At 43.6% G+C, this 12,415-nt stretch overlaps 1 protein-coding gene across 3 annotated transcripts in view; it reads right to left on the reverse strand.

Annotated features, from left to right (window-relative positions):
• The window catches only part of ZKSCAN1 (zinc finger with KRAB and SCAN domains 1), a 15,919-nt gene extending 6,487 nt beyond the window's left edge, over positions 1–9,432 (reverse strand). For 2 of the 3 annotated variants that reach the window (XM_010844770.1, XM_010844768.1), the window contains exons 1-3: positions 9,297–9,432; positions 1,577–2,099; positions 1,178–1,331 (exon numbers count right to left, since the gene is read on the reverse strand). In XM_010844770.1, coding sequence (XP_010843072.1) covers positions 1,178–1,331; positions 1,577–2,002 — 580 coding nt within the window. In that variant the 5' untranslated portion in view covers positions 2,003–2,099; positions 9,297–9,432. Of the gene's footprint in view, positions 1–1,177; positions 1,332–1,576; positions 2,100–6,068; positions 9,264–9,296 lie in introns of those variants that run through there. The other variant, XM_010844769.1, reaches the window with a different exon arrangement.
• Positions 9,433–12,415: the final 2,983 nt, after the last annotated feature.

A 12,415-nucleotide genomic window follows, 5' to 3' on the forward strand; every position in this document is an offset into this window, starting at 1 on the left:
CTGAAACAGAATTACTAAAAGCTAGAGCAAAGTGTCCAAAAAGATCAAGTACCTAGCACTCCAACCTTACAAGAGTGAGGAAACACCAGTCGAAGATCATCAGCACAAAGAGGAAACTAAAAATAAGTGCATATCTACTACGTAACAACTACCTATTCCAGAATTTCTAACGCTGTTACTGATCATCTGAAGCCCTCATCTGGCATTTAAAACCATGAACATCCTTTTCCATTCCTGATTTCACCCTAGGAGGAAGCAACGGGAGGGGTGGGCTGTGGTGGACTACCATCGCAGCATCTGGCTGGTTGGCGGGGCTTCTCCAGCTTATGACTGCTGGCTGCCCTCCAGAACGCACCGAAAAGGATGCCCCCTTCAGCTTTACACGCCTGCCCTGCACGTCACCACAACAGACACACTGGGTGAGGACTGTGTGTTTATCAGCTCGTGAACAATCATTCTTTTAGCATGTTGTTATTATTTACTGATAGTCTATGCACCTACTTTGGTTTTAAAAGTGGATAAAATACATTAAGATTTCCCTCAAGGGAAAAAAAACTAATTTTTATTCATATGACTCTGAAATGATTTTTTTTTGCCTCATGTTCCTCAACCAAAACATTTTTTCCATCCTTTTCCCATTCTTTGGAATTTCTGAAAATAACCTAGAAAAAGAGTGCTGTTAATCAGTATTTATACATTTGAAAGAAAATGAATTTATTTATTTTTCGGCTGTGCTGTGTGGCATGGAGGATCCAGTTTCCCTCAGCATGCACTGAACAGTGCCGAGGAAGCAGTCTTAACCCCTGGGCCATCAGGGAAGTCCCAAATAAAATCGATTTTAAAACGATCCTTTTCAAGATAATGTATGACATACCAGAGTGCTGGATATATATCATCTCTTCTGAGGACTTTCCTGTTAATAAAAAGTCTGCTAGATACCCAGAATGCTAACAATTCAACAAATAATATAATGTCCACTCAAGTTTATTATGCACATTCCACTTACCTCCTCAGTAACACTAACTCATGAAACTGGTCTGCGGGTTATGTTTCCTCTGATACATAGTAGCAATGACAACAGAAACAAACACGCTTCTCCACTACAGGCATCAGCACCACAGACGCATCTGACTGGCGTGTCCCCGCCTCACAACCCACGTGAACCCTGGCCTCTTACCTCGAGGTTGTAACAGACGGGGTTTCCGAGATGAATGCTTGAAATGGGACTGGGTGGGCTCATGAGGAAGGTCAAAGCTCGACGACTCCTGCACTGGATCCAGTGGCACCATCCCCCTTGCGAGCATCTCAGGCCCATGAACTTGACCTGGGACCTGAGGACAAACAGGTTGGGCTTGTGGGTAAATTACTTTTTAACAGGAATTTAGACAAACAAAAAGACAGTAAGTATGCCAGGGGCTGGGCGAGGGCCAGGGCCAGAATACTTTTTTTTAACAGCCAAGCGGAGCAGGATCTAAGTACCACAAAGACTATAAATCCAAGCTTTAAATCAGTAACTCTCTCTCTGCTCCAGTCTCAAAGTCCACGTGCTGCTCACACATCACATGCCTTGCCTCACCTGCTGTCCTGACAAATCCAGCTCCAGATCCTCCAGCAAGGTCACAGCCTCCTCCCCGCTGTCAGGACGGTACTCCTGCAGCCAGGCCTGGAGCTCCCGGGGCAGAATGGAGAGGAACTGCTCGAGCACCAGCAGCTCCAGGATCTGCTCCTTGGTGTGGATCTCGGGCCGCAGCCACTGGTGGCAAAGTTCCTTCAGTCGACTCAGGGCCTCTCGAGGCCCGAAAGTGTTCTGGTAACAGAAGTGCCTGAAGCGCTGGCGGAAGACCTCTGGGTCGGGCGGGGGAGACTCCTGCAGGCTGGCGTCCTGCCCCCACATGTGCTCCTCCTCATCCTCCTCTTCCACCTTCACTATCACGATACCGTCCTTCTCCTGGGCAGCCTGCGGGGACAGACCTGTGGCTTCCCTCGACTCAGCAGTCATCATTCAGGCTCAGGGACCTGACTTGATCCGAACAGGGTTTGTGCTCTTGGGCTCTCCTTTCTGTCCTGTGAGATGTCTGGTATCTGTTTCTGTACTATTTCTGAAGAGTTAAAAAAAAAAAATTACTGGTACCTTTATGGAAAGTGATACTTTGCGGTTAATACTTCATACAAGGCTACACATCCAAGCATTAAAAACGCCTCTGAATAGTAAAGGAAAAAAAAGTCCCTGGTACCAACTGTTTTCACTGTCACTTTACAGATATTAAGGTTTTGCAAGCAAACTCCCAAATGGCGAATTCTACCCTCAGGGTGTCTGCTGGAGTCCAAGCACTCTCCTTCCAGGGGAAGGCAGGTTATGACATCATGTGTTTACACACTCAGCCTGGTGAGAGCTGAGAGAGGGGTGCCAGGCGGTGGCTTGCAGCGGCACATGTACGAGCTCCCAGGACAACCTGGAGCACCCTCTTACAGATGACGCGACTGTGGCGTGGGTGACTTCGGCTGTGTACTCAGGAGCAACCTACCTAGTGGAGCCAACACTCACGCCAGATCTGAAGGCCCGGATGTGTAACCCACCATTCAGATATTTCTATGTTTTTTATGGGTGCCTAGGTCAGTACAAAATGAGCCACTCTGAATAAGGAAAATATCAGAAGGTCTATTCATATTTTAAAAGTGAGAGAAAATAGACCACATCTAATGTACAAATGGATACTAACTAGCTCACTTGGTCTAAACGCTGAACATGTTCACAAGAGACAGGCTGGGGGCGGTGCAGGGGCAAAATAGGTCAAACGACACACACTTCCTGTTGTAAAATAAGTCCTGGGGTGGAGTCACAGCGTGGCGACTCCAGTTAATGCTGTGCTGCATATTCAAAAGCTGCTGAAAGAAGTTCTTAAAATTTTTCTTCAAATGAAAAAAATGTAACTATGGTGATAGATGTTATCTGGACTTATTGGGATCACTTGGCATTACACAGAAACACTGAATCATTATGTATCTTGAAACTAACCTTTATGCTATGTATCAACTACATTTTAGACAAGAGCAAGCAGCTTTAGAGATTCTTGCAGAGAAACTACTAGAAGGGGAGACATTAAGAAGGCAAACACACACAAACAAGAAAATGGCGGCTGAAGCTTCTATCCAGAGCAATCTCTAACTCCGCCAGGTTAGAAGGTGAAAACCAGTGTGGATCTAAATCTAACAAGAAGTCAACCGACAAGTGAAAAAGTAAAAAAAAAAAAAAAAAAAAGTATGAGGAAGGAATTATTAGTGGGTTGTTACATAATTTTAACCACTAAAACTGATACTCAGCATCCTTGAAACTCCTTATTGTCTACACATTTTAAAAACTTGGAAATATTCCCTAATTTTTTAAGAACTTCCAAATGAGGATTTTTAGTGGGTCTTGAGCCTGTTTGTTAAAATTATAAAACATAAGAACAGGTGATATAAGGGCATGGAAAAATGGAGATGTAGAAGCTGAATTTCAAGAACAAAAACTGAAGAGGGTTGGTGGACAGGAGCAATCACGAGTTACTAAGCAGATGCAAAAATGTATTTCTTTCATCTGAATTGACAAACCTTTGTTGAGGCATCGTTTTCACCTCTTACAGCCATCAAAATAAGCAATAAGTTTTAGACACAGCATCTGGCTGTATCAAAATGAGATAAGCCAATAGTTTTAAACTAACAAAACATTTTTAATTACATGACTTTCACTAAAAAATTATTAGTAATTTTGGTGGAAAATGGATCACGTACATTTAAAGCACAAGATTATTTTAGAAAAGCACTACTGTATTTTTTAAAAATTATACAAAACACTGGTATAATGATGTATGTATGTAGCTTTTGTAAACAGTTTTTACTGACAGGATTGTGTGACTGGAAAAGTTTGGAGAAGACCGTTCTAAACAAAGATTATGATTTTAATTTGAGGTTTATAACCAGATTCATTTTTCTTTCTTTGGTCCCTAATAAAAACCAGAAATCATTATTAAAATAGCAGCTTATGATTACAATAAAGAACATTACATTAAAAAAGGCTCTCTGCATAAATATAAAAAGAATGTGGGAATTAAGTCATTTCTCCAATACTTTAAACTGGTAAAAGGCCTATTGTAAACCATCTTCTAAAAAGCAAGGGAATTCCAGAAGAACATCTACTTCTGCTTCACTGACTGTGCTAAAGCCTTTGACTGTGTGGATGACAACAAACTGTGGAAACTTTTTAAAGAGATGGGAATACCAGACCACTTTACCTGCCTTCTGAGAAATCTGTATGCAGGTCAAGAAGCAACAGTTAGAACTGAACTGGTTCCAAAGTGGGAAAGGAGTACATCAAGGCTGTTTATTGTCACCCTACTTATTTAACTTCTATGAAGAGTACATCATGAGAAATGCCGGGCTGGATGAAGCACAAGCTGGAATCAAGATTGCCAGGAGAAATATCAACAACTTCAGATATGCAGATGACATCACCCTTATGGCAGAAAGTAAAGAAGAACTAAAGAGCCTCTTGATGAAAGTGAAAGAGAGTGAAAAAGCTGGTTTAAAACTCAACATTCAGAAAACGAAGATCATGACATCTGGTCCCATCACTTGGAAACAATGGAAATAGTGAGAGACTTTATTTTCTTGGGCTCCAAAATCACTGCAGATGGTGACTGCAGCCATGAAATTAAAAGACACTTGCTCCTTGGAAGGAAAGCCATCACCAACTTAGACAGCATATTAAAAAGCAGAGACATTACCGACAAAGATCTGTCTAGTTAAAGCTATGATTTTTCCAGTAGTCATGTATGGATGTGAGAGTTGGACCATAAAGAAAGCTGAGTGCTGAAGAATTGATGCTTTTGAACTGTGGTGTTGGAGAAGATTCTTAAAGAGTCCCCTCGACTGCAAGGAGATCCAACCAGTCCATCTGAAGGAAATCAGTCCTGAATATTCGTTGGAAGGACTGATGCTGAAGCTGAAACTCCAATACTCTGGCCACCTGATGCGAATAACTGACACATTTGAAAAGACCCTGATGCTGGGAATGATTGAAGGTGGGAGGAGAAGGGGACGACAGAGGATGAGATGGTTGGATGGCATCACCAACTCAATGGACACGAGTCTGAGCAAGCTTCAGGAGTTGGTGATGGACAGGGAAGCCTGGCATGCTGCAGTCCGTGGGGTCACAAAAGTCGGACACAACTGAGCGATTGAACTGAACTGATCCATTCCTTCAGACTTGTTTCGCACTCCACCCCCTTGCTGGGGAAATATATTTTGTTTTTCAATTTCAGAGCAACTTTATCTAGAAAGTCCTTGGTTACAAGTATTCAATTCCCTAAGCATTTCTGAAGATTTATCATACGCAAGGGCTTCCCAGGCGGCACTGTGGTCAAGAATCACCTGCCAATGCAGGAGATTCGGGTTTGATCCCTGGGTCAGGAAGATCCCTCGGAAAAGGAAATGGCAACCCACTCCAAAATTCTTGCCTGGGAAATCCTATGGACAGAGGAGCCTGGAGGGCTACAGTCCACAAGGTTGCAAAAGAGTCAGACATGAATCAGTGACTAAACACAAATACACATGGTGTCAGCCTAGACTGAGGGGAATAAAAAGATGAGAACTGCGATTCCCGTTTTTACACAAATCATTACAGTACAGAGCAGATGTTCCAACAGTTCTAAGGAGGTTTCCACGTGCTGGGGCAGCCCCAAGGGGTACCTGACAGCTGACAAGGCAGCTTCCAGGAAACGGCCCCACGGAGCTGGAGCATCAGAAGAGCCAGGACCTGAACAGAAAGAGGCAGCAGGCAGGGAGTCCAAGAGACCACTCTTTTGGCTGGCTTTCTCTCAGCTGGGAGGCTAAATAACTCCTGTAAGGCTGGGTCTCCTTCATTTCATTCAGAAAAGTGGAAAAAAGAGTATCTTTTCCAGTGATGCCTCCCAGAGCCGTCTTCCACCATCCCAATATCCAGGCTCCACATCTCCTGCCGACACCAGTGCCTCAGCCCCACCCAGTCTGTCTTGCTTCCATTTCTCCCTGTTCCAACATGAACAACATACCAAGGTCAACTTAGTATTGCCAAAGTCTGCTGCTGGTCATTCCCTCCTTCCCCAGTTACTCTCAGTGAATCCACTGGACTCTTCCACTTCCATTACTTTTCTCTTAGTAGTAGTGATTCCCTCTATTTCAGCCTATTCGACCCATTAACGTTCCTGTTAACATAATACCCATTAACCTGGGGTATGACTTGGCATCTTTACTTCTTTGCTAGGACAAATCTCCCACCTTTATCAACCTCAACTGGTCAAATTTTCACTCACCTTCAAGATGTACACTGTTTCCTGACATTCCAAATTAAAGAAGATATCTTCCTCATCTGAATGCTCTCAAGACTTTCTCTGTCAGGCATGTCTGCTCTCCTTGTCTTACCATTACCTGAGTTTCTATCACCACTTCCCAACCAAACATTAAGCCCCTCGAGGACAAGGACTCTTGTTGACTCTTCTTCTAAAGAACTGGGCAGACCTTAATTCTGTTAAATTGAAGAGAAGAAGTAAGAACAACTTAAACTATTTCAGCTCCCCTTGTCATCTTACTGCCTTCAGTGGCAACTAGGGATCAGCTGGTCCACGAACATCTCATTCACTCAGACTGAGAATTTCATCTCTGATTCCTCTCCCCTTACGTAAGTACATTCATCTCCAAGCACCAGGGAGATGCAGTTCTTTGTTCATACTTATTTTTCTATCTAGTTCTGTGAAGAATGGCTTCTTCTCTTTGGTGCCCTACCTTCATTTTCTGCCTCCCCTTCAAAATTCATCTCCAACCTTGCTCTCAGATTCTTCTTCTTACAACTCCATAGAGCCGTCCAATCCAACAGCCCCCAGCACCTGGTCCCAGCTTCCCCATCAAGCTTCATTTCCCATCAGTTTCTTCCCCTTCCCTGCATGAACCTTTTCCATCCAGCAAAATTACTCTACTCAGTATTTCCTAAATGTCTTATATTTTGACTGTCTTCCCTTTCTCACATCATAATGCCTGGGATTTCCCTCCCAGTCTTCCCTGCCTTTTCAAATCCTCCTTATCCTTTAGAGCTAAGCTGAAATGCCACTTACCCCTCATCTGTTCAATTCAAGAAGCCTCTAGCAGGCATAATAGTAAGAACCAATGTTAACTGGTCTATGTACCAGGCATTTCACACAACACTCTTAGGAGGTAGGTATAATTATGGTCACAATGCATAACAATGAAGCTAAGGTTGATAGATGTTAAGTAACACCCAAGGTCACAGAGCAATTAAATGGTTAAGTCAGGATTTGAAATGAGTTCTGTGGGACTCAGTTCAGGTTCCAACCATCACACCAAACTCGCTTAAGCAACGGGACAAACCCTGTTATAGTGAAAGCAACACAAGTTGTAACAACTGAATTCTAGTCTCCTATGAGGAGTAAGTTACATGACCCTGGGTGAGTTATTTAACCTCTCTGACACCCAGTATCTTTACCTGTCAAACGGCGGGCAGGGTAGGATCAGAGGAGCAGAAAACTACCTCTGGGGTCCCTTTGAGTTGCAAACCATTCTGACACACTATCCGATATAGATAAGATTATCCCCAGTAACTGGTTTTCACCAAAGGTAAATACAAAAGATTTTCTTACAAGAAAGGCTTGGAGTTACAAGCTCAGTTTATTTCAGAGGCTATTTTCTAAACAGGCCAGTATCTTTTCCAGGGTATAGTGTTGACATTTTAAACAAAGTGCACCCTCCCCATTTTTGAGAAGCACTCCGAAATGTTTTAAAACATGAAAAAGCTACCTTTAAAAGATAACTAGGTATCCTGAGAATTCCAAAAGAATACTGATACTCAGAATAAAAAGGAAAGATTTAACATAACACTCATCTGTATTTAGATACAGTATAAAGTTAGCAAAAATTTAAATGCTTAGATCAAGCAGAGAATCAGCAAAAGCCTAAGGTTATTAATTAGTGAGCCTCCCTGTTTGTATTTTAAGATTGGTGAAAACAGCCTGAAATAATGAACAAGAATTGTGCATATTAATTCAGAGACAATACAAACATGGAGAAACATTTTGGGGCAAATTATCATCATGATTCCCTAAATAATAAAACTATTTCTCCACATGTGGCTGGCAAATACAGTAACAGGGCTTTGTTGACTGGTTACAATGAATCCTCCACAATTCAATTCAACAAGTATTTATTGACCACCTCCAATCCGCCTAGCAATGGTCTGTACAATAAATGCTTTCTTTGGTCCCAGGCCATGTAACAGCCACTCTCTATAGTGAAAGTATCTTATTGTGTACTGGAGGCACTGTAGGAAGGGGAGGGCAGGGGGCAGTGTCAGGCTGAACTGTAGCTGAATTTTTCAATTACACTGACTAAAGCAAATAATCTCAAAGTTGGAGAGGCCTTTGGAGAAAACCTAATCTGATGGATGACAGAACCGAGAGTTGGCAAAGTGTCCTGTCTTATCCAAGGTCACTCAGTTAATCAGTCTCCTAATGGTCCCGTGCAATTTCCAAATTCTTTCACTCTTCACCCTTCCAAGTCAGGCAGAGTAATACTACCCAGAAATAAAAAACGCACCTAATCTTCCGGACAGCTCGTTTTCAAAGCCTTCGAAATATCCCCTAAAGCTGAGAGTGGGACGTACGTATCATCTCTATTAGACCAGATCACTTCTTCATCCACTCAGACTAGGCTTCAGACGCTCTTTAATCACCGCTCGGGGAACAGGGTGGGGAGAAGCAGGTGATCTGGAAACACGTATTCGGCATCTTGAAACGTGTCCGTTTCTCAGCCTTCCGCATTTTTCACCTGGAGGTCCTTCAAGGACCCCGAAAATTAAAAAAATACCTCACGAGAATTAAAGCAAATGGCGACTAAGGCAGAGAAGAAAAAAAATCCAACAGGGGTCGGTTCGCTCGTGACCCGGTTTGCAAAAACGTCAAGCGAAGACGACGACATTGCAGTTGAGGGCCCGGAAGGGACCCGCAGACAGCCGTTCCCCCGGGTCTCCCAGGACCCCCTGCCAAGGACAGAGGCCCCCTCCCTGCCCGGGTCCCCGATGGGGCGGGGTCGGCTGCCCCGGGGGACGGCGCTGCCTACAGCCCGGCCTTTGGTGGGGACAGGGGTACGGACTCGCTGCTCGCGGCGCCCCGGCCGCCAGGAGAGGACCCCAGGTTCGCAGCTGCAGAGCCCACCTCCACGCACACACCCCTGCAGCCCCGCCCGCTCCCTCAGAGGCCGGCCCCAAATCTCACCGTGAGCCCCGGGAGCGGCTGGGGGCGAGCAAAAGGAGTTGACTCTGGGGCTCAGGCCGGCCGAAGGGCGCCGCGCTCAGGTCCGGGCCCTCCTGACGCCTCGACACAGACACAATGAGTCACAAAGGCCGGAAGTGTGTCAGCACCTCGCCTTCCGGGACTGCGCCGCGCTTCCGGGTCCTCTCTAGGAGGGTGGGAGGATTCGACATCTCGGTTTCCCCAATGCTGGACGTGTCCACTGCACAGGTGCAGCCTCCCGCGTTTGGGGGTCCCCTCCCGCAGCCTGTGCGCCCCCAAGTTAGGGCTGGGGACGAAAGGATAAACAGGCTGTCCAACTCACACCAGTCCATCTGATAATTCGATTTCTCCTTTTTCACCTCTGGCAGTCCTTGTAGTAATTAGAGTTTTTATCAAGCAATAATACTTAGTAACTGTATGTTTGTGGCAGAGGAGCTGAAAGAACGATGTACACTGCTGCTGCTGCTAAGTCGCTTCAGTCGTGTCCGACTCTGTGCGACCCTATAGACGGCAGCCCACCAGGCTCCCCCGTCCCTGGGATTCTCCAGGCAAGAAGACTGGAGTGGGTTCCTTCTCCAATGCATGAAAGTGAAAAGTGAAAGTGAAGTCGCTCAGTCGTGTCCGACCCTTAGCGACCCCATGGACTGCAACCTTCCAGGCTCCTCTGTCCATGGGATTTTCCAGGCAAGAGTACTGGAGTGGGGTGCCATTGCCTTCTCCACGATGTACACAGAGGAGATCAAAGTAAAGCCATGGGTGGCTCAGTTTCACAAAACTATGGTGGTAGTTCCTCTCCAGCCCTGAAGGTGTCTGCCAATTGAGGGGGTTGTATTTTCAAATACTTGGCTTGTGGATAAAGGACGTCTTTCTATGCCCAAGCTAGTCGTAAGGTTCTATGTTCTGCTCATGTGACATATGCTATTATAGCAATTTAAAAGAAGTTTTCAGAATAATAACAGGCACTTTTGCCTTTAAGGTGCTTTCACAACCTACAACAATTATGGCCTTCACCTGGCAAGATAAGGCAGAAGTAATACTCTACCTGCTTAGCAAGAGCACCCACAGACTTTAATGATTGTGACTTTGCTCCATATTCCAAGGCAAGTTCTGGGGAGAGACTGAACTCAGTAGCTTGGCTGCATGACTCCTATAGTTTGAAGAGTACTTTGAAAAAATATTTGAAAACCAAAAGTCAATTACAGTATCGTTAAAGGAAAAGTGCAAAATGGAGAAAAGTAATCACCTATAATCCTTCCACCCTAACCCAACTATGATGGATTTATCTCTTTCCTATCTGTTTTCATATGTCTGTGTGGGTGTATGTGCTAAGTCGCTTCAGTCATATCCAACTCTTTTTGACCCTATGGACTGTAGCCCACCAGGCTCTTCTGTCCATGAGATTCTCCAGGCAAGAATACTGGAGTGGGTTGCCATGCCCCTCTTCAGGGGATCTTCCCAACCCAGGAATGGAACCAGTGTCTCTTACATCTCCTGCATTAGCAGATGAGTTCCTTACCACTAACACCACTTGGGAAGCCCTTTCATATGTATATGCTTTTATTTATTATTTTAAACATGGTTCAAAACTATAGATTATATTGGATAGGTGGCTGATATGTTTGAAGTACCTGCCACATTCATACTGTGTGACCACTTTTTGGACTGAATTGATGGGATCAGGTTTAGGCACTTTTTGGAAGCACAGCTTATATGCTGGCCACTGGAATTACAGAGGTGGTCTGTTCTGAGAGCTCTGAAGAATGGAACAGTAGGGAACTAAAGTATCTAGATCTCCTTTCTTGGGGAGTTCAAATGTGAGACAAACAGAAAACCCTGGCCAAGCAGAAATCAATCAGCAGAAGGCATTAGGTGACAGAAGCCACGAAGCTGTGGGTGTCATGGGTTAGCAGCAGCTTCAGGGCCGATGCACCACATGGCAAGGTGCACAGAGGGGAGCCCAGCCACCCACTACTGAGAATCCAAGGCATGAGGAGGTGACCGTCTGGATAACCTTCAGGCCCCTATTCTGGGCATTGCTTAACTTTGCTGCAGATGTTATTGTTCCCTGTCTCCCTATTACCCTGTGTGTCCTTACAATAAATTCCTTGCCAATAAAAGAGTCTTACTTGGTTCCTTGTCACCTAGCAAAGCCGGATGTGGTTGATGTGAAATTATGTGTACTACTTGAAAAAGCTTAATTATCATATCACTGACATTTAAAATTTTGGTACACGGAATAGATAAGCATCATTTTAATAGCTATATAGTATTCCATCAAGCAGTGTATCATTAATTATTTAGTAATTCCTATATTTCTAGACATGCTGAATACTTTGAAAGTTTTGCTAGGTTAAGAATTAGTTAAATGAAGATTTTTGTGCAAATGTCTTTTGGATTGTTTAAGTAGGACAGATTCTGACAAGTGAATTAATATTTATATATATACATACATACATATATATAAAAAACATCATTTATAATTGCCAAGATATGGAAGCAATCTAAGTGTCCATTAACAGGTGAATGGGCTAAGAAGATGTGGTGTGTGTGTGTTTGTAGATATACAAAATGGGAAACTACTCAGCCAAAAAAAGAATGGAATTTTGCCATCTGCAACCACATGAATGGACTTGGAGAGTATTATGCTAGGTAAAATAAATGGGACAGAGAAATACAAATACTGTATGATATTTGTATGTGGAATTTAAAAAATACAACATTTATATGTGGAATCTAAAAAATACAACAAACTGGTGAATGTAACATGAAAGAAAAAAACTCACAGATACAGAGAACAAACTAATCATTACAGTGGGGAGAGAGAAGGAGAGAGGGAATACAGTGGTGGGGAATAAAAGGTACAAACGATTATGTATAAAATAAGCTACAAGGTTATATTGCACAACCCAGGGAATATAGCCAATATTTCATAACTATAAATGGAGTAGAACCTTTAAAAACTGTGGATCACTATAGATCTGTAACTTATATTGTATATCAACTATATACTTCAATACATTTATTTTGTATTGAAGTATATAGTTGATATACAATATAAGTTACAGATAAATGTATAACCGTATTTCCTCCCCAAAGAGGCT

Source organism: Bison bison, unplaced genomic scaffold (assembly GCF_000754665.1).
Source record: "Bison bison bison isolate TAMUID 2011002044 unplaced genomic scaffold, Bison_UMD1.0 scf7180017864208, whole genome shotgun sequence".
Taxonomy (NCBI): domain Eukaryota; kingdom Metazoa; phylum Chordata; class Mammalia; order Artiodactyla; family Bovidae; genus Bison; species Bison bison.